The sequence below is a fragment of the Mandrillus leucophaeus genome, unplaced genomic scaffold (assembly GCF_000951045.1).
Source record: "Mandrillus leucophaeus isolate KB7577 unplaced genomic scaffold, Mleu.le_1.0 Scaffold407, whole genome shotgun sequence".
NCBI lineage: Eukaryota > Metazoa > Chordata > Mammalia > Primates > Cercopithecidae > Mandrillus > Mandrillus leucophaeus.
In genome coordinates this window covers 886,526-911,484 of record NW_012104332.1, presented here as the reverse complement: position 1 = coordinate 911,484, position 24,959 = coordinate 886,526, and the positions used below count along the sequence as shown (strand labels likewise).

The 24,959-nt window shown below is 39.3% G+C and overlaps 2 protein-coding genes across 3 annotated transcripts in view; one reads left to right on the top strand and one right to left on the bottom strand.

Annotated features, from left to right (window-relative positions):
* The window catches only part of JMY (junction mediating and regulatory protein, p53 cofactor), a 117,932-nt gene that overhangs the window by 28,487 nt on the left and 64,486 nt on the right, over positions 1-24,959 (bottom strand). The window contains exons 3-5 of the mRNA XM_011992212.1: positions 18,071-18,244; positions 6,722-6,872; positions 5,437-5,606 (exon numbers count right to left, since the gene is read on the bottom strand). Of these exons, the coding sequence (XP_011847602.1) occupies positions 5,437-5,606; positions 6,722-6,872; positions 18,071-18,244 (495 nt within the window). The remainder of the gene's footprint in view (positions 1-5,436; positions 5,607-6,721; positions 6,873-18,070; positions 18,245-24,959) is intronic.
* On the top strand, positions 15,052-15,438 carry LOC105548272 (60S acidic ribosomal protein P1-like). Of its 2 annotated transcripts, XM_011992198.1 has the most exons (2): positions 15,061-15,131; positions 15,207-15,438. In XM_011992198.1, exons 1-2 carry the CDS (start codon positions 15,061-15,063, stop codon positions 15,403-15,405), a joined length of 270 nt encoding a protein of 89 aa, XP_011847588.1. In that variant the 3' UTR covers positions 15,406-15,438. The 2 variants fall into 2 exon arrangements, with proteins under 2 accessions (XP_011847587.1, XP_011847588.1); XM_011992197.1 differs by having other exon boundaries at positions 15,052-15,438.

The following is a 24,959-nucleotide window of genomic DNA, read 5'->3' as shown; positions in this document are numbered from 1 at the left end:
AAGACAGTGAATTCTTGTTTTCCTAAATGATCCCTTTTGTCTGGTGAGGTTGGTAAAATCTGTCAGCATATAAAAAGAATATGTTTTAAAGAAAATTCCAGCTTTTGCTTTACAGTCTAGGTATCTACACAGTCTTACCCAATAACTAGAATATTTTTTTCTTAAAATATAATTTCAAATCCCTTTCACAAGAATTTTGAACTGAAAAGCAATGGTTAGGCTCCAGTCTAAATGTGCAGTGGTAAAAATTTAAAAATAACCAGGTGAATTAAATACAGTGGTACTTTGTTTTATGAATATTTTATGAACGGATACTTAATAGATTATCTAAGTGTAAGACTGTGAGTGATCCTGCTGCATTACGGAGTATTTTATGGGTGACAATGAATACAACACCACCAAAGTGGGTTTAATTATAGCGGCTAGGGAGGGGAATGTTAACAATATGAACTGTTGTTTTCGTCCTAAGTCATAAAATAACCAAGGAATAGTGTCTGCCCTGAGACTCGTGGACTCGCCACTTTAGATGATAAACATCCCTTTTCATACTCTGTTGGGGCTCTCGCCCAGTTCTGGAAACACAGCTGTAGGATATACATTGTTCCAATATCTGCGCCCACACTCTCTATTACCACAGCATACAAACAGGTAAGATATCTAATGTTAGAAGGTTTTATTCTCAAGTGGGGAATCGTTAGGTTAAAACCTTAGTGTAAACCAGTCTAAAAACCTTAATCTAAGATTACTTTCCAGTGATACTGTTCAGATCCCGGCTGTTAGTTCATTTTCATTACTCTGATTTTACCCAACTAAGTGACCATTTTCTGCTACGTTCATGATGCTCTGCTAAGTTCTTCCCCTAGCACTCTGTAAATTTCTCTCTCCTGTCCAATCTCTTCGCTAAGGAAAAAGGCTGAAAGTCCCCCAGTGACATGCTTTTACACTATCAGCTGTGTCAACCACAAAGAGAACAGTACTTTGACTGCAGCCCAGGGCCAGGGTACTTTAAAAGCACTTGAGAAGCACAATGCTACCAGGACACACTCAATATCAAAAATCAAACTGAGAAAGGAAGTGGGTATTCTCTTACAAGAAGTGACCTCACCCTCAATTTTTTGGTTCAGTGAGTTCTTTCTAGACCAAGAGTCCAGAGGTGGATTTGCCAAGGGCTGTGGTCTGAAGACAATCAAAACCTCATCAGAGGCAGACAAGCAGTGAAGGAGTCTGTTAAATCCCAACCTCTGAAAGGACAAACAATAGGTCAGTGGTGGCCTTTGGGAAAAGCTAAAGGGTTGTAGAACCAGAACATACAGGGCTTTTATGAGATCAGCAAAGGAGAAACGGATGCTATGACTCAGAGCAATCTGTGAGGGCAAAATAATACTCTGAGGTCTATGTAACCTTCAACGTGGAAGCAAAATCCTTAGTATAAGAAATGAAGAGGTATGGAATAGGCGCCCTGCTCCAAATTTCCTGTTTTAACATCTGAAATTTCCAGACTGAGTTTTCCTGTTCTCAGCTGACAGCCACAGAACTAAGGGAAACAGAAACCAGAGTGAAAAGAGAACTAATTCCAGACAATGGAGCAGTGCAGGGAAGGTGGGTGCCACAATGCGGTGTCTTTTTTATACCCGAGAGCAGTGCTTCCCTGGGCAAGAAGAAAGAAGCCCTGAAAGTAGTTTAAACATTCAAAGGAAAAACTGGCTACCTTAAAATAGCTCAACTTTTACTCTCCTAAACATACTTCAAGTATCAGGATATCAGTACCCCAAACCAAATTGTAACCTCCCAATGTGATCCAGGTAATGACTAGCAAAGTTTGGGCTAGACTCAATTCTCCTGATTCCTACAAGAGTGCTCTTTCCACTAGAAAAAATTAGGGATTATCAGCCAAAAAATAAGGAAAAATATCAAAGTGTTATTGTTATTGTTTTACAGTAAATCTAGTAAGGGGATGAAGTACCAATTCATGTCCATACATCCAGGTAAGTACAACATACCCTGCTGACTCCACAATCATTCTCACCATGTGTAATAATGATAAAGTAGTTTTCATGTATACCTATTTTGACTGGTGGCGCTTTTTGCAAACTATGCAAATGAATTATGCCCTTGTTCTGCCTTTCACCCTACTGTGCTAGAAAGTTCCAAAGACATTTGAGGACTATTTAAAAAGCTACCTGTGGACTGAATCATTCATTCAAAAAATACTAAGCATCCATCACTGTTTGAGTTACAGAAAATATGCAGTCAAGAAATGAAATGAGGGTTTGAAAATAAGTCACAGCTGGGCATAGTGGCATGTGCCTGTAATCCTAGTGACTTAGGAGGCTGAGACAGTAGGGGCTCTGAGCCCCAAGAGTTTGAGCTTGCGGTGAGCTATGATCGTGCCACTGCACTCCAGCTTCGGTGACAGGGCAAGGCTATATGTTTTTTTCAAAGGGTCATAAAATCCTTGGACAGCATAAGGGGAATGACATTAAGGGCAAGTTTTCAATTAAAACTAGCCCTATTATATAGAAAGAATGAACGTAACAATTAGTAACAGACAAGCCCAAGTATAAATACAGGTTTCACCAGTAACAACTGCACAAATAAGGGTAACACAAGTTGACAGAATTATTTGAATTCCACATGTCAGAAATCCTGGAAAACTGAAAATTCCCATAATTTAATGCCAAACCAAATCTCACAATCCATTTGTGGAAAAACATGATCTGAATTTTTCATAAACTATTTTTAATCCTTATTCCATTTAATGTGACCATGTGTTTCATTAGTGGATTAATAACACTTGTCTGAAGTTATATGCTCTACCTTACCTTTCTAAAATCTAAAAAAACCCCTAGGATTCTGAAATATATCTGTCTTCAGGAAATTCAGATAATGGTTTTGGGCTTACAGCATAAAAGGTTATGTTTGAGAATTTAACAAGATAATATACATAAAGCACTAAGGACAGGGACTAAAACATTTTAAACTTTTCTCTAACTGCTGCCAAAACAGAATTTATATGGTGAAAACAGAATTTAATATAAACTAAGGCCTTTACAGTGGAATCTACCTTTTGTATTTAGACTCTTTGAAATATATAGTGTGCACCTATGGAATAATCTACTTATTGACAAAATGAAAACTAAAAACCAATCTCCTTGCCTAGACAAAGATCTCAAAAACCCTACCTCAGCTCAGATTCATGCTGTGTCTACCACATCACAGCTTCCTACTATTGGAACTTTCTGGCAAGGCCCATACAAAATGCCACATCACCTAGTCAACTGCACGCTTTGTGAACCCTGAAATGTTGGTTGAGACAAGTAAACATCTTAAGCATGGAAATTATGTATCTTTTTCTTCTCTGTATTACTGAACCCTGAAATGTTGGTTGAGGCAAGTAAACATCTTAAGCATGGAAATTATGTATCTTTTTCTTCTCTGTATTCCCTTCTGTGATACTGGCACAAAACATAACATAGAATTAAAGTAATAATCAGTAATATTTATCCAGGTCTTACTCTATGTCAAGTGCTACAGCAAATGCTTTATATGCATTAACTCATGAAATCATAACACCCCTAGAAGGTATATAATATTCACATTTCATAGGTTAAGGAACTCACTGAAGCTTTCATAAGGAGTTAAGTTTGCAGAACCCAGATCTACAGAGGTGCTCTGTTCAGTAAGGTAGCCACAAGCCACGTGTGGTTAAATTTAATTTAAAATGCTGTTCCTCTGTTGCATAAGCCTCATTAGCCACATATTGCTGAAAACTACCCTACTGGAGAGAGTAAACATAGAACATTTCCACGATTACAGGGCGTTCTGTTGGACAGTGCTGTCCAAATCCTAAGCTCAAATCCACCATGGTATATAATCAATGCTCAATAAATACTTGATGAATTAAAACTGAAAGAGGGGAATATAACCTTAATTAATCATAATTTAGCTATATGCTTGTAGGAGAAAGACAAAAATAAGTAGCTAATCTTTAAGACTATTATGTATTCAGCTCAATATTCTAGCAGATCATGTATGTTCACAGAAATTATCAAGGAGTTATAAATAGATAAGGAATTGTTAAAATCCTCTGCCAGGGAAAGAAAGCACACTGATATATATATATACACATATATACATATATATATATAAATGACCTTGTCTCTACAAAAAATAAGTAAACAAAAATTTGCAAGGTGGGGGGGGTGCATGCCTGCTACTTGGGAGCCTGAGGTAGGAGGACTGCTTGAGCCCCAAGAGATCAGGGCTGCAGTGAGTTGTGATCGCACTCCAGCCTCGGTGACAGAACAAGACACTGTTTCAACAACAACAACAACAACAAAGATGAAGATAAAGGTGGTACTCTTTTTCAAGCAAAAAGAGGGACTTAAGTTTAAAAGTTCTAGAATTTAAGACAACTCCAGAGAGCTAGTAACATGAGAGGAACAAGCTAATTAGAAAAGGATATTACAGTAGAAATGCCTCAGGGGAACATGAGATGGGGATGAAATCCATGCACAGAGATTCTGAATATAAAGTGTGAACAATTTCCCGGATAAGCCAAGTTCCAATTTTACCTTCAAATAGCCAGCAAATAAAAATAAGGGGAAAATGAAATAATGATAAAAATCCATCAACAAAAAGATTTCTAGATCGCAGGTATGACACCGTATAGGTTACTTCATATACTATTTTTTAAACACGTGTATATGAGCATAAGCACTTCAAAAATGTCAATGAGAACCATCTTGCTGTACAACCTAAGCCAAAAAAAAAAAATACATATTTTACATAAAGCTGTATTCTTATAACTAAAGCAGAGATGATGATTTGTTTTTCTCTAGAGACTAAAATGTGCTACTTTAATAAATATGTACTCAGTGTTTTCAAGCCAATAGGGACAACCCGCAAAGTAAGTATGAATATTTATACCCAAGTCAATAGTAAAAAAGGATAGACAACGACTGTAGGGGGTAGACAGGAGGTGGGAGATCGGGGAGACCGGTGTGTTCCAGTAGGAATAAAATGGGAAGTTTCAAAATGTAATGGTATGAAAGCATTATACAATAAATCCTAACAAAATGCCACTGCCTTAGAAATTTTACTAAATTTCTCTGGTCAGTGAAACTTTCTTAATAATTGCTGGAAAGCTTTATGTTTTTACAGTACAAAAAACTTTACAGAAACTGAGAAATTCTAATGCTGGCCCCTCTGATCAACAGTGCAGTGCTGCCAACCATCACACTGGGATGCTGTGAAATATGATATGTCTAACTCTTCTAATGACAACTTAAGTCACAGGACCTATTCTAAGTGTTTTCATCTCATGGAGATGGCATAAAATTACTGCCTACGGAATAAAAAAAAAAGTCTTGTACAAAGATTAAAATGACAAATTGTAACTTTTTCTGATTTTATTTTTCTGATGATTTTTGTTACCTCTTCCTTTAGTGCATGTTTCCGCTGTTCCAAGCATATCTCTTTAGCTCTCATCATCTGCAAAGTTTCCTTAGAAACTGCATACTGGAGTTTTTCCATCCGTTCAGCAGCCGCTGCCCATGATGCTTTACCAAATTTCTTCTGATCAGCTCGCATTCGATCGTACACAGCTATTAATAATTTTTAAAAGAGAAATTAAGACAAATAACGACTTAATACTGAAGCATTTGAAAAAGATTTCACTGACCAAAGAAAAACAAATCCTGCTGTCATGATAAACTGCTTATAACTTTTTTCTTCTTTATTGAGATGGAGTCTCACTCTTTTGCCCAGGCTGGAGTGCAGTGGCGTGATCTCGGCTCACTGAAATCTCTGCCTCCCGGGTTCAAGCAATTCTCTGTCTCAGCCTCCCAAGTAGCTGGGATTATAGGCATCCGCCACCATGCCCGGCTAATTTTTGCATTTTTAGTAGAGATGGGGTTTCACCATCTTGGCCAGGCTGGTCTTGAACTCTTGGATTACAGGCATGAGCCACTGTGCCCAGCCAACATTTCTAAAACATAATTTGAAAGTATCTTAGATTCTAATGTCTTCAATTTGTCCTCAGAAATAACGTTCTGCAGTTAAAACACTTGTAAAATTAGCTTTCAGAAACTTTAAAAATACTCTCACATTTCCAGTGTTATTAACTTTCCAAGTTTCGAGGAAAACATTAATTCTGTGAGGTTTTATGCTTTTTTCCTCAGTATCTTAGTAGAAACATAATCATTTACTATTCATATTTAAATGATATATATTTAAATATATATATCTATGAAAAGACTGATAAGACGTGCCTTAATTTGCTAAAGTGGTTTTCTGTAACTGCTGGGATTATGAGTGATCTTTACATACTTTCCTTTTGTTTTTTTTTCTTCTTTAGACGGAGTTTCACTCTTGTTTGCCCAGGCTGGAGTGCAATGGCACAATCACGGTTCACCACAACCTCTGCCTCAAGCGATTCTCCTGCCTCAGCCTCCCTAGTAGCTGGGATTATACGCATGTGCCAACACGCCCTGCCAATTTTGTATTTTTAGTAGAGACGGGGTTTCTCCATGTTGGTCAGGCTGGTCTCGAACTCCCAACCTCAGGTGATCCGCCTGCCTCCACCTTCCAAAGTGCTGGGATTACAGGCGTGAGCCACCGCGCCTGGCTACATACTTTTCTATGTAATTTTTCTGAACATAAAATACTTAACCACTCATTTTCAAAAATACCTGAAGGATAAATTTACTGAGAAACCTACCTTTTTGAGCTTTAGCTGTTATTTCAAAATACTTGACAGTAAGATCTTGAATAGACAGTACAGCCATGTGAGCTTTCCGCTGCCAGTCAGCATCTTCTTTTTGTAGACTCTCAATTCTTCGAGGTCCCAGATAATCGTTCTCCATGGAAATCTTCAGAGAGAAAAATAAAAAATTAAGAAGTTCGCGTCTTCTACTCATTCCTCAAACATTTAAAGTTTATATACCACAAAGAATACATGTTCTTCCCTGCTCCAGAGGAGAAGCTATTAGTTTACAAAACAAGTGAATTAACAATAATACTGAAGATATTTGACACAGAAACTATTCCCCATTCTGCCCTTTCTTCCATCCCCCTCTCACTCCACACATAGGCAAAGAATATATACCAATATGTTAAGACTGATTGTTTTTAGGTGTCTCGATGAGGAATTTATTTCCTCCTCTATGATAAACTATCTTTTTTGGTTAAGACTTATTTATGCCCCCCCAAAATTATTTAAATTGTTTATTTCCTTAACAGCCACTATATAAAACAATTGAAAACACTGACAATATAAAAACCAGCCTATATGCATACTGAAAAGGCTTTAGATAACAATAACAGAGGAAGGCCAGGCACGATGCCTCAGATAGCCGAAAATCAAAGGATAGACAGGAATGAACCGGGTGAATGCTAAAACAAAATTTAAAGAAGTGATAATATTAAAAGTATATTTCAAAACACTTCATATGTATGTTTTAACATGGAAGAAAGGTACAATCAAGAACTGCAATGGATCACATATACATACAATCTTGCTTTACCACATATAGAGAAATGGCTATCAGCAAGTTATATATGAAGCTAATGACAACTTTATTAGGATAAAAAAAAAAAACAGGCAAATTGTTAATCCACCCATGACACACTTAAAAAAAACACTGACCAAGTATCCTTAAGTCACAAAAAAGCTAGTAATGAATTTTGAAGGTAGAAATAATACAACCCATATTCTCCCTGTTTGTTTGTTTTTTTTTGAGACAGAGTCTCGCTTTGTTGTCCAGGTTGGAGTACAGCAGTGCTATCTTGGCTTGCTGCAACCTCCGCTTCCCAGGTTCAAGTGATTCTCCTGCCTCAGCTTCCTGAGTAGCTGGGATTACAGGTGCCCACCACCACACTCAGCTAATTTTTGTATTTTTAGTATAGACTGGGTTTTGTCATGTTGGCCAGGCTGGTCTCGAACTCCTGACCTCAAATGATCTGCCCACTACAGCCTCCCAAAGTGCTGGAATTACAGGCGTGAGCCACCACACCCGGCCTACAACCCATAGTCTCTAAACAATGCTGTGAAAGGAAAATAAAATCTCAGGACCCCAAACTCACTATATTAAAGGGCAAGATAAGCTTGCGAGCCGAGACATGCAAAAACTGCTTTCCTTTTGCTCCCAGACAGACAGGGAGGATTGCTTGCAACCAGGAATTGGAGACCAGCATGGGTACTGTAGCAAGACCCCATCTCAACTAAAATTAAAAATTAAAAAAAAAAAAAAAGAATTAGAATATGAAAAAAAGTCATGAGTGAGCATGCCTAAGACATCAAGGGGAGCATCAGGTGTAGATCTGGGTGCAAAGTCTTGGCAGACGTTTTAAAGGGAATAATGAGTAATATCTGGGAATAATGAGAATTTTATATTAACAGAATTTTAGCTAGATAGATGGTAAGTGTGTCTCTGGGTAAAACACCTTTGAGAAAAATAAATGGTACTGTGGGGAAAGAATATCAGTTGTGTAGATGAGGACAAACTTCGGTGAGGTTCATTAATTGCAGATGGCTTTGAAGAAGGGGTGGCATTTTGACAGGCACATAAGGAGAGAAAAACCACTGAAACAGCGTGCTAGAGGCGAGGAGCAATCTGAGCAAAAGTCTAAAAATTTTTGTGCCTGCTAAGGGATGGAAAGCAGTCCAGCCTGCTTGCTTTCAGGAGAGAAAAATGAAAGTAATGAGAGATACTAGGAAAGTAGGTTGTTATCATATGAGGTTGTCTTAAAAGACATTTAAAATGTCAGGCTAAGGATTGTGTATTTAATTTGACAGGAAACCACTGTGGGATTCTACCCACTAAGTGACATATTTAGACTTCATTTTAGATTTAAGGATTCTAGTGGAGTTGTTTGCTATAACAAAATCAGCATGTGTGCTTTCTTTTATTGCAATTACCTCTGAATTTAATACATACAGGTTTAAAAGCATAGAATTAGGATTTACAAGTATGGGATAGAAATTTAATAATGCTACAAGTCAAAACTTAAATCCCTTACTCAGGATATTATAATAGAAGTTCTTTTCAACGACATGATTATACTTTATTTAACAATACAAATGGAAATTAGAGAAGTTATACCTTCTTTGAAAAGTCTAAATCCTTTGACAATTATGTGAAGATAACATAGTTTGCCACCTTAATATATTCAAATATACAGAATGTGAAATACTCGAATGCCCAGTATGCTTTTCTTTTAAGCTGCTGTTTAACTGACTTTAAGTTTTTCTTGTCTTTAGAGATGGGGGTCTCACTATGTTGCCCCGGCTGGAGTGCAGGGGCTAGTCACAGGCACAATCATTAGCGCACTGCAGCCTCAAACTCTCAGCCTCAAGTGTCCTCCTGCCTCAGTCTCCCAGCAAGCTGAGAGTACAAGTGCACACCACCATACCCAGCCTTTAACTGACTTTTAAAACTCAGCAGCTATAACATCTGTCCAAAGGTTAAAGATCTGTAATTAGTCGATTGTACCTAAAACCTTAAGCTAGTTCTCCCTAACTTTGAAAGTCTGAAGATGTGTGTATATTCCTGTCTATTCATCTCCAAGTTCATTCTGTCTTGTGATGCTAGGTTTGAGAGTGCAAATCACATTTAGCCTTTGCCAACAGGAGAGTTTGGAAGAGGGAGGAGATATGCTTCTATCTGCATCCCTTGACTTCAACAGGTTGCTGTTCCTGTCAGCATCACCCCAGCCTCAGCAGTTCCTTTTTGAAGCAACAACAGAATCTAATTTGCAGTTTTTTCAACCCTAGGCTCATAGTACAACCCCAAGACAAACCAACCCCTCAGTACTGAATCGTCTGAGAACTAGGTCTCTCCATTGAGCACCAGGCAAGCAATGCCCTATTTTTCAGGTCAGCTCCACGGGGTTCCTCCTCTATGCTTCAGTTTTAATAATTCCAACCCCTTCTCGTTGTTTCTCCAACCCAAGGAGTGGTAGCTGTTTTTACAGCTGCTTCCTCTGAGGTAACTTAGAGTTACTTTCTTGCCTTCTCAATTATCTGGTTAACAACTTTATACCTAGTTAGCAAATTCTTTATATTAGATTCTCTCTGTTGAAATAACTAGTTTTTCTGATTAGCTTTCAACAGACACAACTATGGAACAGAAATTTAATAGTATTCAGAATTCAAAAATCTTAATACAAAAATCATTCTTACTTGCATGGTTAAGTCCACGTACCATTTATCGATAGAGAAGAAAGAAAAAAAAGTGTAAAAACTTGCATTATGGCTTCTTTTTTTTTTAGATGGAGTCTTGCTCTGTCACCCACGCTGGAGTACAGCGGCGCAATCTCGGCTCACTGCAACCTCCACGTCCCGGTTTCAAGCAATTCTCCTGCCTCAGCTTCCCAAGTAGTTGGGATTACAGAAGCACACCCCACCACACCTGGCTAATTCATTATTTTTAGTTTTAGTAGAGATGGGGTTTCACGATGTTGGCCAGACTGGTCTTGAAATCCTGACCTCAGGCCCACCTCGGCTTCCCAAAGTGCTGGGATTAGAGTCGTGAGCCACTGCACCCAGCCTATTATGGCTTTTTAAAGAGGAAAAAAAATTTTCTTAAAAACCTGTGACAAGTTATTTGAAAGTGACTTGTACTTTGTTGTTGGATTAATGTCTTTACCTTTATGAGTACAGCTACAAATACAAAGAACATAAACATGCTTTCTATGCTTTTAAATGCTGTCTTTTAACCGACTTTTCATAGCTTTAATGTTGCAGCCAATTGGTAAGGCACTTGTTTAATAGTTTATTGTACCTAAGACATTAAACAAGGGTACTAAGTACTTTTCCTAACTTGGCAAATTTGAAGATGTGCAGCACTGGGTAGCTGGATCATGTGCTAAAAACAATGACACCTCTGTTTTCAATTTCAGTGCTAGAAAGAAAACAGTGCCTGTTTTTAACATGGAAAAAGAGCGTGTGTCAGCTAGGATAGTGAAACTAGTTTATAAATACAAATTTCCTGGCATGGAATTATTATGAAGCATAGCACTTGGATACTGGCTTTTATGTAAGAAACACAGTAGGGGGGAAATCCACCTTAGATTCTTTGGTAAAACAAATGCCAAGATGAATGTACCATCACAAAGATGAGGGGGAGAAAACTGAATATACTAATGTAACAGCATCCAAAACGCAAATTTTCCGGACCCTGGAGTTGCCTGAAGATAACTCTTGAATGATCTAACAACATGATTAGCTTAGTATCTATTCATGGGTTTTTATATTCAGAGCAAATATTAAGAGATTCTTATAGCCAAGACAAGTGTGAGAAACTATGCTTTTAAAAAAAAAATTAGAGAAATCGAAACTCAGTGAGCTAAAGGAAAATATAGCTCAGGTGAGATATGAGTATCTTAATGTATAATGATGGCACTACCTAGTTCACAGTGTGCATGCAGTGGATGTATACAGTGGTAAAAACTGCACCCTGCACAATAAATAGCTCCTGACAGAGGGGGCAGAGTAGATACTGAAATGCAGCCCATGCTTTGCAGGCCATGTGCATTTCTACACTTGATGAAAAAGGGCTCTTTCCTAATTTGTCTGATGGGCGAGTGGCAGTGGGCGGGTGGGGGTGGGGGAAGGGAGGGGGTGCAGTTTTCTATTTCACAGAAAGGCACCTACAGACTTGCCCTGGGGGCTGGGATAAGAATGAAATGCACATTCATGAATTTACTAGGAGACAATTGGCAAAATGAGGTGACTCACTACAAGAGAAAGAACTGCAAGTGCCTTCCAGTTTCTAGCTTATTTACTTTCAGGAAGTATTTAAAAATAAGTTGGACAATCTGAAGTGCTTATGGTTGATCAAGATGATGGGTACAGGCCAACTGACTCTGACGCACTAAAGACACTGGATTTAAAAATCTAAAGGTTCATCTAGTTCAACTTTTTTTACTTTCATTTGAAAGTAACTTGTACCTTGTTGTTGGATTAATATCTTTACCTTCACAATGTGTTTATAGCTACAAATACAAAGAACACAAACATGCTTTCTGTGCTTTTTAATGCTGTTTTTTAACTGACTTTTGAAGTTTCACAGATTTAATACTGCAGTCAACTGGTAAGACCCAGAAAAACACCCAGAAAAATTGTAACCTTCAGTTCAGTATGCTAAATCCCTAAGTTGTTTCAAGTCCTATTTTATTAGGCTAGTGGTTCTCAAACTTAAGAGTGTATCATAATCACCTGGAAAGCTTGTCAAAACAAAGACTGCTGAGGTCCATTCCTAGAGTTTCAGTAGAGAAGATCTGAGGTGAAGCCCAAGGATCTGTATTTCTAACAGGGTTCCAGGTTATACTGACACTGCTAGTCAGGGGATCACATTTTTGAGACCCAATATGGTAGACTTAGAATCTGTGAGCTCCCTAAAGGGGTGTCTATCTGAGAAAGACTTCCAGGCCTAAAATAATGCTGGGTAGGCAGGAGCTGCTTAATGCTTAACAGGTGAGATATTACGTTAATATCATAAATATTAAATGTAAAAACAAATATAAATACATTATACACTTGGGATGTCAAGTTCTCTTCCTTCCTATCATAGTTTAATACCTAGGTTAATGAAGCCATTGGAAATCAAGCTCTTCATAAAGAGAAAAGGTCAATTATTTGGTTAACAACTTTATACCTAGTTAACAAATTCTTTATATTAAATTCTCTCTGTTGACGGCTGGGTGCAGTGGCTCATACCTGTAATCCCAACACTTTGGGATGCAGAGGCGGGTGGATCACCTGAGGTCAGGAGTTCGAGACCAGCCTGACCAACATGGAGAAACCCACTCTCTACTAAAAAATACAAAATTAACCAGGCATAGGGCGCATGCCTGTAATCCCAGCAACTCTGGGAGGCTGAGGCAGGAGAATTGCTTGAACCCGGGAAGCAGAGGTTGTGGTGAGATCGCACCATTGCACTCCAGCCTGGGCAATAAGAGTGAAACTCCATCTCAAAATAATAATAGTCATTATTATGATTCTCTGTTGAAATAACCAGTTTGATATTTTGATTAGAACCCAACAGACACAACTGTCCATAGATATAACATTTCAACCATCTTTCCTCTTATCGCCTATAAATCCTTAGACTAAAAGCTAACCAAACAATTCATACCCTGTGGGTAACAGCAGGTTTTGCTTCCAAACACGTGTGTTCGATCCCAACCATGCTACTTTCTGGCAACCATCAACGGTGCTGGATTGGTGTGAAGATTCAACTAAGTTAGTGCCAATACCACACTGCCTGGTTAAAACACAAGCACTAAGTATAAGCACTAAACCATTCCTCTTTGTACATCTCTTCATCAGGAATATTCTCCATTCCAATCTCTGACAGAGATTGTAACATACCCACTTCCTACTGAAAATTCTTGTTCATTCTTCAATAGTGAAGTGCTAGATAGTCCCTCTTCTTACATATCTTTAATCACCCCATTTTGTGTGCTTCTTATATAAGTGTGTACAGTCTTCATATTTAACTTTTTTTAAAAAAAACCACCTTTATTGAGATACAAGTTGCACACAAAAGGCAACATTTTGAGTATAAATTGTGACTGATTTTGACAAATTTATACATTCATTTTTCCCACTAAAATCTAGATTTAAAGAGTCACCCCAAAGAAGTCTGTGGTGCCTGCTCCCTGTTAATTTCCCCTAAACCACCCCAGGCAACAATTATTTAGCTTTCTCTCAGTACAGATCAAAATGATCATTTCTAGAATTTCTTATTGAATTTTTATTTTTTGAGACAGTGTCTCACTCTGTCTCCCAAGTTGGAGTGCATTGGCGTGATCTCGGCTCACTGCAAGCTCTGCCTCCCAGGTTCGTGCCATTCTCCCGCTTCAGGCCCTGGGGTAGATGGGACTATAGGAGCCCGCCACCATGCCTGGCTAATTTTTTTGTAGTTTTAGTAGAGATGGGGTTTCACCGTGTTAGCCAGGATGGTCTCCATCTCCTGACCTCGTGATCTGCCCGCCTCGGCCTCCCAAAGTGCTAGGATTACAGGCGTGAGCCACCATGCGCGGCCTAGAATTTCAAATAAAGGTATCACAAAGTTTATGCTCTTTGTGTTACGCATCTTTTCCTCAGAATATTTTCTGTAAGCAATTTTACTATAGCTTAATTTATATACAACTAAGTGAATCCATTTGGAGTGGTCAACTCAACGAGTTTTGACAGCTGTATACACCTCTGAAACAACATTAATCAAATACTGACCATTTCCATCAACTCTAAAAGATTCTTTGTGCCCCTTCTAAGTCCATCCCCCTTTATACATAATATATTCTTTTGTATTTGGCTTCTTTGACTTAGCATGATTTTAAGATTTACCCATGCTGTGTCTATCAGTTCACTCCTTTGCATTGCTGAAAATTATTCTATTGTAGTCACGTGCTGCGTAATGATGTTTCAGTCAACAATGAAACACATATACAATGGGGGTTCGATAAAATTACATTGGAGCTGAAAAATCTGTTTGATTGGTCTAGTGACATCTCGATGATCCTGATCCTGGGTAGGCCCTAGGTTAATGTGTGATTGCGTTTCAGTTTTTAACAAAAAGGTTTTAAAGGTAAAAAAATAAAAATTATTTTTTTTTCTATTACTAATAGATCTTAGTAATACTTAAAACAATTACTTTGCTAAATCAATTATAATTGCTTTTTTTTTTTTTAGCTCCTCCAGATCTAAAAAATCTGAGTAGATTTTTTTAACTTAAAAGTAACAAGTAACCAGTAATGCAGTTAAAAAAAAAAAAAAAAAACCTTTGGAATCAGAAATGCCTGATTTGAGTACTGTATCAGTTCTACCACTCACAAATTAGCTGTGAACAAGTACATAATTATCCCAATATTAGTTTTCTTATCCATGAAGTAGGAAAATACAAATAATAAGAGTACCCGACCCCTTTCCTCAGCTGTCGCGAAGGTGCTCCGTCCTTCCGAGTAAGCTAAGGCCGCACTGGAGTGAGGGCCTCACTTCATCCGGCGACTAGCACCGCGTCCGGCAGCGCCAGCTCCACACTTGCCTGCGCTATGGCCTCCATCTCCGAGCTCGCCTGCATCTACTCGGCCCTCATTCTGCATGACGATGAGGTGACCGTCACGGAGGATAAGATCAATGCCCTCATTAAAGCAGCTGATGTGAATGTTGAACCTTTTTGGCCTGGCTTGTTTGCAAAGGCCCTGGCCAATGTCAACACTGGGAGCCTCATCTGCAGTGTCGGGGCTGGTGGACCTGCTCCAGCAGCTGGTGCTGCACCAGCAGGAGGTCCTGCTCCCTCCACTGCTGCTGCTCCAACTGAGGAGAAGAAAGTGGAAGCAAAGAAAGAAGAATCCGAGGAGTCTGATGATGACATGGGCTTTGGTCTTTTTGACTAAATCTCTTTTATAACGTGTTCAATAAAAAAGCTGAACTTTAAAAAAAAAAAAAAGAGTACCCAACTTGCAAGGTTGTGTGATAATTAAATTAGCGGATCTTTTTAAAAGCAATACAACACACTCATTCTAATGCAATGCATGAGCTGCTAACTAAATCTAGCTGTTGACTAACAAAAACTTAAATTTGCAATTCACAAGTAGGATCAAGAATAAAATAATAGTCATGATTGATGGGGCATTTTCTCAATGTCTCAGAAAAAGAAATGCAGTGAAATACCATTTTTACCATCAGAAAAGACACAAATTTTCAAAATATGTTTTCTGTTCCTCTTTACCTACACTCTACTTCCCAGGAAAAATGTAGCAGTTAAGTGATGCTAGTGGACAATACAGGCTGACAAGTAGGGTCAACCAATTTGCTAATATTAATACCCAATGCAAATCATGATATAATTATATAAAAGAATGTGTACAGGTTCTGAATAGTCAGTGCTGTGCTATAGAGATTATGTCTGTTAAACAATGCAGCAGTCTAAAGTAGGTGGGTGTCCATATCGTCCAGTTTATTCCTGGCCTTCTAGTCAACTTCTTAGCAGACAACCATCTATAATTTATTTAAAGAAACAGGAATTTCTAGGCTGGGCAGTAGCTCATGCCTATAATCCCAGCACTTCGGGCAGCCAAGGAGGGCAGACTGCTTGAGCTCAAGAGTTCGAGACCAGCCTGGGCAACAGAGGGAGACCTCCATCTCTGCAAAAACTACGACAAAAAACAGCTGGGCGTGATGGCATGCACCCATAGTCCCAGCTACTTGTGGAGCTGAGGTGGGAAGACTGCTTGAGCCCAGGATGTCGAGACTGCAGTGAGCTGACATCATGCCACTGTACTCCAGCCCGGGTGACAAAGACGCTGTCTCAAAAAAAAAAAAAAGAAAGAAACAGGAATTTCTGGTGTCTAAAAATTATTTGTTCCATGTTGCCGTTTTAACCCAAATGCTGAGTTTATGATAAAACTGACCAAAACAAACCACCCCCCCACCCCGCAAAAAGCTGACAGCACAGTATTTTTCAAAGGTACTGATAAAGGAGTATGTCTGAGTCGTGTGACTGTCCTACTCTCCACCCTGATACATTAGTAAAGAGAAAATAAGACACACAGACAACCTTATTTTCTCATACATTCTCAAATATACTCATCCCTGTCCCCATGCAAAAGGTTCTCAAAGTAACTGCTAATTTTCTCAAATACTCAATCTTACATAATGATATTCCAATTTAACCTATTATGTAAAAAGACAATTTTAAAGTTCTAGTTCAGCCACATTTATATGTGAATTACACACAACATTTAAGGTCAGCTATAAAATCAAACCCTTAAATGCTTGCCTCAAAAAATGCTTTTTCACCCATGTTGTGGGGGAAAAAATTATTTTTATTTTTGAGACAGAGTCTTGCTCTGTCATCCAGGCTGGACTGCAGTGGTGCAATCTCGGCTCCCTGCAACCTCCACTTCCCAGGTTAAAGTGATTCTCCTGCCTCAGCCTCCCAAGTAGCTGGGACTACAGGCATGCACTACCACACCCAAATAATTTTTGTATTTTTAGTACAGACGGGGTTTCACCATGTTGACTAGGCTGGTCTTGAACTCCTGACCTCAGGTGATCCGTCTGCCTTGGCCTCCCAAAGTGCGGGGATTATAGGCATGATCTGCACCCGCCGAAAAATTTTTTTGTAATATACTTCTTCACATACTACTAAAAAATATCATGTATTTAAAGTTCTGTCATTAAAAACTTAAAACTCTCCTAACAAGTTCTTCTAAAAGAAATGTTCCCAAAACTAGATGGGTGTGGTGGCTCACACGCCTGTAGTCCCAGAACTTTGGAAGACTGAGATGGGCAGATTGCTTGAGCCCAGGAGTTAGAGACCAGCCTGGGCAATATGGCGAGATCCCATTTCAAAAAAAAAAAATAAATGTTCCCAAAACTTTTTTTGTTCCCCCTTGGAGACAAGGTATTGCCCAATCATGGCTCACTGCAGCCTCCACCTCCTGGGTTCAAGCAATCTTCCGCCCACCTCAGCCTCCTGAGTAGCTGGGACTATAGGCATGCACCACCACATTCAGCTAGTTTGATTTTTTTTGTTTTGTTTTGTTTTTTGTAGAGACGGGTTCTCCCTCTGTTGCCCAGGCTGGTCTCAAGCTCCGGAGCTCAAGTGATCCTCTTGCCCCAGCATCCCAAAATATTGAGACTATAGCTGTGAGGCACCACGCTCAGCCTGCCCAAAATTTCTGGTAATGAAGTCTAAGACTACACAGTCTCCAAAACATTAAAGAGGAGACATGACTAGAGAAGGAAGGAAAGTGCAGGAAAGGGAGAAAATAGGGATCCTCCCAAAGTATTTACAACTTTGTGCTAACTTGAACACATTTCTTTCTGGGCTATCCTCAACCCTGGCTACTCAACAGAATTGCCTTTTGAGGTGCTTTAGAATGGATGCTCGGGCTACAACCCTAATCTACCAAACAAGAAACTTCACAGAAATAGGACCAGGGACCTTTTTTTTTTTTTTTTAAGTTTCTCTAGTGGATAACGCATGGCCTTTCAGGCTGAGAACTATGAAACAGGCAGGCTACTAGTTAGGATTAATAATTTTAAAAAAAATACCTTGATCTGCTGTCTTCGTAGCATGGCAAGTTCTCTCATGTCTCGGAATGGCTGTAGTAAATACTGATAGAGTTCAGTTGTAGCTTCTGCAAGGCTGCTGTAGGCTTCATCCTCCATCTGATACAAGTCCAGAAGCTCCACCATGCTCTCTGTATTCTTGTGCTTATCCAAGAGCTGTGGAACAAGACAGTTTCACAACAACTAAGAAAATCAATTCTAGTAACCTATAAATACTTGCTCTGAATTCTCCCTATTATGTCAGGGCCTCGGAACCCTAAAACACAGAAGCAAGAGGGAACGAAAAGCACTGACTGCTTTTCATCACTATCTCCATACTTCAGGTGTCTCACTACTCAAGACCACTGCCTGAATATTTCTTTTGAGGCTCAAAGTATTGAGCTCAGTCTTAACTCTTCCATTTTTTTATTTTCCTTTTTTTGTTTTTTGAGACAGGATTTTACTCCTGTCAACCAGGCTGGAGTACAATGGTGCGATCTCAGCTCACTGCAACCTCCACCTCCTAGGCTCAAGTGATTCTCCTGCATTAGCCTCCCAAGTAACTGGGACTACAGGCGCACACCACCACACCTGGCTAGTTTTTGTATTTTTTTTTTTCTTTTGTAGAGCCTGGGCACCATGTTGCCCAGGCTGGTCTCAAACTCCTTGGCTCAAGAGATCCACCCGCCTCGGCCTCCCAAAGTGCTGGGATTAAAGGTGTGAGCCACTGTACCCAGCCCCAAAATGTTTCTACTATCTAGTAGAATGAAAATCATCCGAATATGGAACATTTCCAATAAATTTCTTTAATTTCTACCTGTCACCTCCTTCAAAATCATGTCAGGCACTGGCCTAGGAGCTGGACATACAAAAACATGGTCCTGGTCCTCAGAGCTTATAGTGTAGTGAATAAACAGAAAATAATTTTTAAATAATTTAAATTTTATAAAAAATTATTCTTTTCCCAATGGTTCTTTTAGAGACAAAGAATTCCAAACTGTGATAAACATTATTAAAACTATAAATAAAAGTTTTATAAAAGAATGAGGCCAGGTGCAGTGGCTCATGCCTGTAATCCCAACACTTTGGGAGGCCAAGGTAAGAGGATTGCTTGAGGCCAAGAGTTTGAGACAGGCCTGGGCAATGTAGTGAGACCTTGTATGTATGTATAATTGGCTGGGCATGGTGGCTCATGCCTGTAATCCCACGGCCAAGGAGGGTAGATCACAAGGTCAAGTAATCTAAATGATCCTGGCCAACGTGGTGAAACCCCATCTCTACTAAAAATACAAAAACTAGCTGGGCATAGTGGCATGCGCCTGTAGTACCAGCTACTCGGGAGGCTGAGGCAGGAGAATCAATTGAGGTGGAGGTTGCAGTGAGCCAAGACTGCGCCACTGCACTCCAGCCTGGCAACAGAGCAAGAGTCCATCTCAAAAAAAAACAATAATTTAATCTTAGGCATGATTTCTTGGGAGAAAAAATGTAAAAATTAGCTCATAGTCCCAGCTATGGGAGGCTGAGGCATGAGAATTGAGCCCAGAAGGACAGATCTGCAGTGAGCCGTGACTGTGCCACAGAACTGCAGCCTAGGTGACAAAATGAGACCTTGTCTCAAAAAAAAAAAGAAAAAACAAAACAAGCAGCAGCTAGGCACAGTGGCTCACGCCTGTACTCCCAGCACTTTGGGAGGCCGAGGCAGGCAGATCACTTGAGGTCAGGAGTTTGAGAGCAGCCTGGTCAACATGGTGAAACCCCATCTCTACTAAAATTACAAAAATCAGCTGGGCATGGTAGCACGCACCCATAATCCCAGCTCCTCGGGCGGCTGAGGCAGGAGAATCACTTGAACCGGTGAGGCGGAGGTTGCAGTGAGCCAAGATTGCGCCACTGCACTCCAGCCTGGGTGACAGAGTGAGACTCCATCTCAAAAGGCAAGTAAATAAATGAAAATAACAAATGAAAAGAACTAATACAGAAAGACATTAATTTACATATGCATACACGGACGCCATTTACCTGCTGGCAGTATCATCTCCCCAAAGGCACAAAATTCTTCTATTCCCTTTCATACCTATAGTTTGCACTACTATCTTTCTCCCCACTTATTTGCGTTTTAGCTTTGTATCAGTTCATACGTGTAACCACGCTGAAGAGACTTCAGACTCATTTCCTGTTCAGATTTTTGGCACAACATGTAGCAGCACTGTATCATTAACAATTATGATAAATCAGACAATCTACATTAAAGTGCTTTTATTACAAAAAAAAGTGTCAAACAAATATTAGCTATCATTCTGTTTTTTTAAGGCTGCTGTTAAAGCTAATATGGAGAATTTCGACTTGTCTAGTACTAGCTGAGCAGTTCTATCAGACCAACTTTTGCCACTGATAAAAATAACAAACTGTGGTGCAAAATATTACAAAACAACTGCCTGTAGGCACTACAGAGTGACCAAAACAGCTATAAAATGGAAGGGACAGCAACAATACCTTGGAAGCAGGGAGGGCTCTAGGTGGTTTTTGTTTGTTTGTTTGTTGTTTGTTTTTTTGAGATGGAATCTTGCTCTGTCACCCAGGCTGCAGTGCAGTGGCGTGATCTTGGCTCACTGCAAGCTCCGCCTCCCAGGTTCACGCCATTCTCCTGCCTCAGCCTCCCAAGTAGCTGGGACTACAGGCGCCTGCCACCATGCCCGGCTAATTTTTTGTATTTTTAGTAGAGACGGGGTTTCACCATGTTAACCAGGATGGTCTCGATCTCCTGACCTCGTGATCTGCCCGCCTCGGCCTCCCAAAGTGCTGGGATTACAGGCGTGAGTCACCGTGCCTGGCTTAGGTGGTGTTTTCATTCATGCCTTTCAGCCTGAGGGTGTGCCCCAGTAGATGCCAAAAGAAGGGGAAAGGTACAGCTAAAAACTCAGAAACCCACAATCTTGCTGGCTTGAAGAATCTGAGGACAGAGCTCAGGACAACCACAGCAGCTAGAAAGCCAGAGGACAATGCTGAAAGGGACACAGCCTAAGAAGAAGGAACTCCAAATTCATATATAAACTCTACTCAAATTTCTGGCTGATTACTGGAACTATACAAGCACAGGACAGGTACTAAGCAATCCAGATAAAACAATAAATATTTCATCTGCTGCCTTCTGTAAAGGAGGTAGAGTTTGACATCTGAATCCAATCAACTTGACTGCTGAAAACAAGACTAAAAATCAACACTCTGAGGGAACATAACAGAATCCAGAGGCTCTACAATGTATCATTCACAATATCTATTACATAATCCAAGATTAACAGACCTACAAAGAAATAGGAAAACAAAACTCAGTCATCAAAAAGCAATCAATGGGGCAGGTGCGGTGGATCAAGCCTATAATCCCAGCACTTTGGGAGGCGAAGGAGGCAGATCACTTGAGGTCAGGAGTTCGAGACCAGCCTTGGCAACATGGTGAAACACCGTTTCTACTAAAAATACAAAAATTAGCCAGGTATGGCAGAGCATGCCTGTAGTCCCAGCTATTTGGGAGGCCGAGGCAGGAGGCAGAGGTGGCAATGAGCTGAGATTCAGATTGTGCACTACAGCCTGGGGTGATAGAGGAACTCTGTCTCAAAAAAAAAAAAAAAATTAAAAAACTTTTTTTAAAAAAAGCAATCAATGAAGACCAATCACAAGATGAAACAGATATGGATTTAACAGACAAATATTTCAAAGAAGATATTATAATGCTAACTGGACATAAAAGAAATACACTCATCAAGAATAAACAGGAAATCTCAAAAAACAGAAACTAATTCTAGAACAGAAAATTCGCTATATGGGTAGACAGTATGGTTGTAATTACAGTCAATGAACTTGAAGATAAATAAAGATAAATTATCCAATCTTATAGGAAAAAAAAGAAAGCCTCAGGGACTCATGAGGCAATATTAAAAGGTCTTCTCCCACAACCTAAGATGAGGTCTCATTATATTGCCCAGGCTGGTCTCAAACTCTTGGATTCAAGCAATCCTAGTGCCTCAGCCTCTCAAAGTGTTAGGATTACAGGCGTAAGCCATTGTACCTGGCCAAAAGATCTTAACATATATTGAATTGAAGTTCCAGAGAAGAGAAAATGACTCAGAACAAAATATTACAAGAAAAATCCCAAATTTGGTTAAAGAAGAATCTACATATGTATGAAGCTCTAATAGCCTCAAGGGGATAAATGCAGTTACCCACAAGTAGGTTTACCATATTATAGTCAAACTACTAAAAATCAAAAATAAAAGAGAAATTCCTGAAAACAGCCAGAGAAAAATAACACAGGAGGAACAAGTACACCTGTGAATGCTGACTTCAAACTAGAAACAACAGAGAACAGAAGAGGAAAAAAACAAAACACGACAAAACATCTGTCAACTCAGAATTCCATTTCCAAGAAAATATCCTTCCTGAACAAAGAAAAAATAAACAGTTAAATTAAAAGAACTCATTACTAGCAGATGGACACCATAAGAAATGTTCTTTAAAATGTGTTCAGATTGAAGGAAAATGATACAGATTTTCATAAAGGTATAAAGATTACTGGAAAGATTACAGGTGTATCTGACTATAATAAATATGAAACCTACAGCATAAAGAACAGGGATAGAGATGAATCTATACAGACACATATGAGTTCTTAAGTATAAGATGGGCTGGGCGCAGTGGCTTGTGCCTGTAATCCCAGCACTTTGGTAAGCCAAGGCAGGTGGAGGTGGATCACTTGAGGTTGGGAGTTTGAGACCAGCCTGGCCAACATGGCAAAACCCTGTCTCTACTAGAAATACAAAAATTAGCCAAGTGTGGCGGCACGCGCCTGCAATCCCAGCTACTCAGGAAGCTGAGGCACAAGAATCACTTGAACTCAGGGAGTTTGAGGCTGTAGTGAGCTATGACTGAGTCACTGCACTCTAACCTGGGAGAAAGAACAAAGCCCTGTCTCTTAAAAAGAGATGGAGTGGTATAATATCAACTTCAAGTATGGTTTAATCTCTATGGCAACCACTAAAAGAATAATAATTTAAGAAGGTATGCTATAAGCCCCAATATGTTCAAGTTATTAAATTAACCCAAAAGAAATCAGGAAAGGAAGAGGAGAAAAAAGAAGTAAAAACCACAGGCTATTTTCATATACATACTTCTATGTCAAAAAAAAGGAAAGAAAAAATAAATAAATAAATAAAAGGACACCAAAACACAAGATATAAACAGAAAACAAATAGACCTAAATCCAACCTTGTCAAGAATTATATGAAATATAAATGGACTAAACTCTTTAATTTAAAGGTAGAGTTGTTGGAATGGATAAAAAAGGAAGCCACAATTATATGTTGCCTAGAAGAGATGAATATTGAAAACAAAGACACAAATAAGTTGAAAGCAAACAGTAAAGCATAAGAAGGGTAGAGGGACTATATTAATATCAAAGAGTAGACCGTAAGATATAAAGTATTACTGGAGATAATGCAGAACTTTTTTGTTTTTCTTTTTTTAAAACAGAGTCTCACTCTATGACTCAGGCTGGAGTGCAGTGGTGTGATCTCAGCTCACTGTAACCTCCACCCCCCGGGTTCAAGCAATTCTCCTGCCTCAGCCTCCCAAGTAGCAGCGATTACAGGTGTAATCTCACCAAGTCTCACTAATTTTTTTGTATTTTAGTAGAGACAGGGTTTCACCATGTTGCCCCCAGGGTGGTTTTGGACTCCTGAGCTCAGACAATCCGCCTGCCTCGGCCTCCCAAAGCACTTAGGATTACAGGCGTGAGCCACTGCGCCCAGCCCAGAACATTTTATAAAGATGAAAGACTCAACTCATTAGGAAGACACAACAATATGTGTACAACATACCTAACAGAACTTCAAAGTACATTAAGTTATAATGGAAAGAATTTTTAAAAAGAAGGAAGCAAGTTCACAGAGTTGGTGATTTTAACACTCCTCAGTCACAACATCCTCATTAGTATAATGGTGAGTAAAAGAAAATGAAACACAAATGTACAAAAAAATTCAGTAGAAACAACAGGTAATCTAAACCGACCTATATCCACGCAAGTGATTGAATCCATAATTAATACCCTTTCAAAACAGAATGCATCAGGCTCAGATAGGTTCATAGGTAAATTCTACCAGATATTTAAGGAAGAAATTATGCCAGTTCTCTCAAATCTCTTCCAGAAAACAGAAGTAGACGGAATACTTCCTAACTCATTTTATGAGGCCAACTTTAGCCTAATAGCAAAAACAGACAAACATTACAAGAAAGAAAAAACTACAGGCTGAGCACGGTGGCTCGCACCTATAACCCCAGCACTTTGGAAAGCCTAGGTGGGAGAATCACTTGAACTCAGGAATTCAAGGCCAGCCTGAGCAACATAGCGAGACTCTCTTAAACAGCCAGGTGTGGTGGGAGACTTGCTTGACCCTGTGAAGTCAAGGCTGTAGTGAGTCCTGATCGTGCCACTGCCCTCCAGCCTAGGCAACAGAGCGAGGCCCTGTCTTAAAAAAACTACAGACTGACATCTCCCATTAGCACCGACACAAAAATCCTCCACAAAATATTTAGCAAGTCCAACAATATGTAAAAAGAATTATATACCACAACTGAATGTGATTTATTCCAAGTATACAAAAGGCTAGTTCAACATTCAATAATCAATTAATGTCATCTATTACAAAAACAGGCTAAACAAGAAAAATCACATGATCATATCAACAGATGCCCAAAATGCATTTCACAAAATCCAACACTCAATTCATAAAACTTTCAGCAAACTAGGAATGGAAAACCTCCTTTACCTTGATAAAAAACCTTGAGCTAACATGATACCTAATGGTAAGAAAGTATTTTTATGTATGTATAAAATACATAT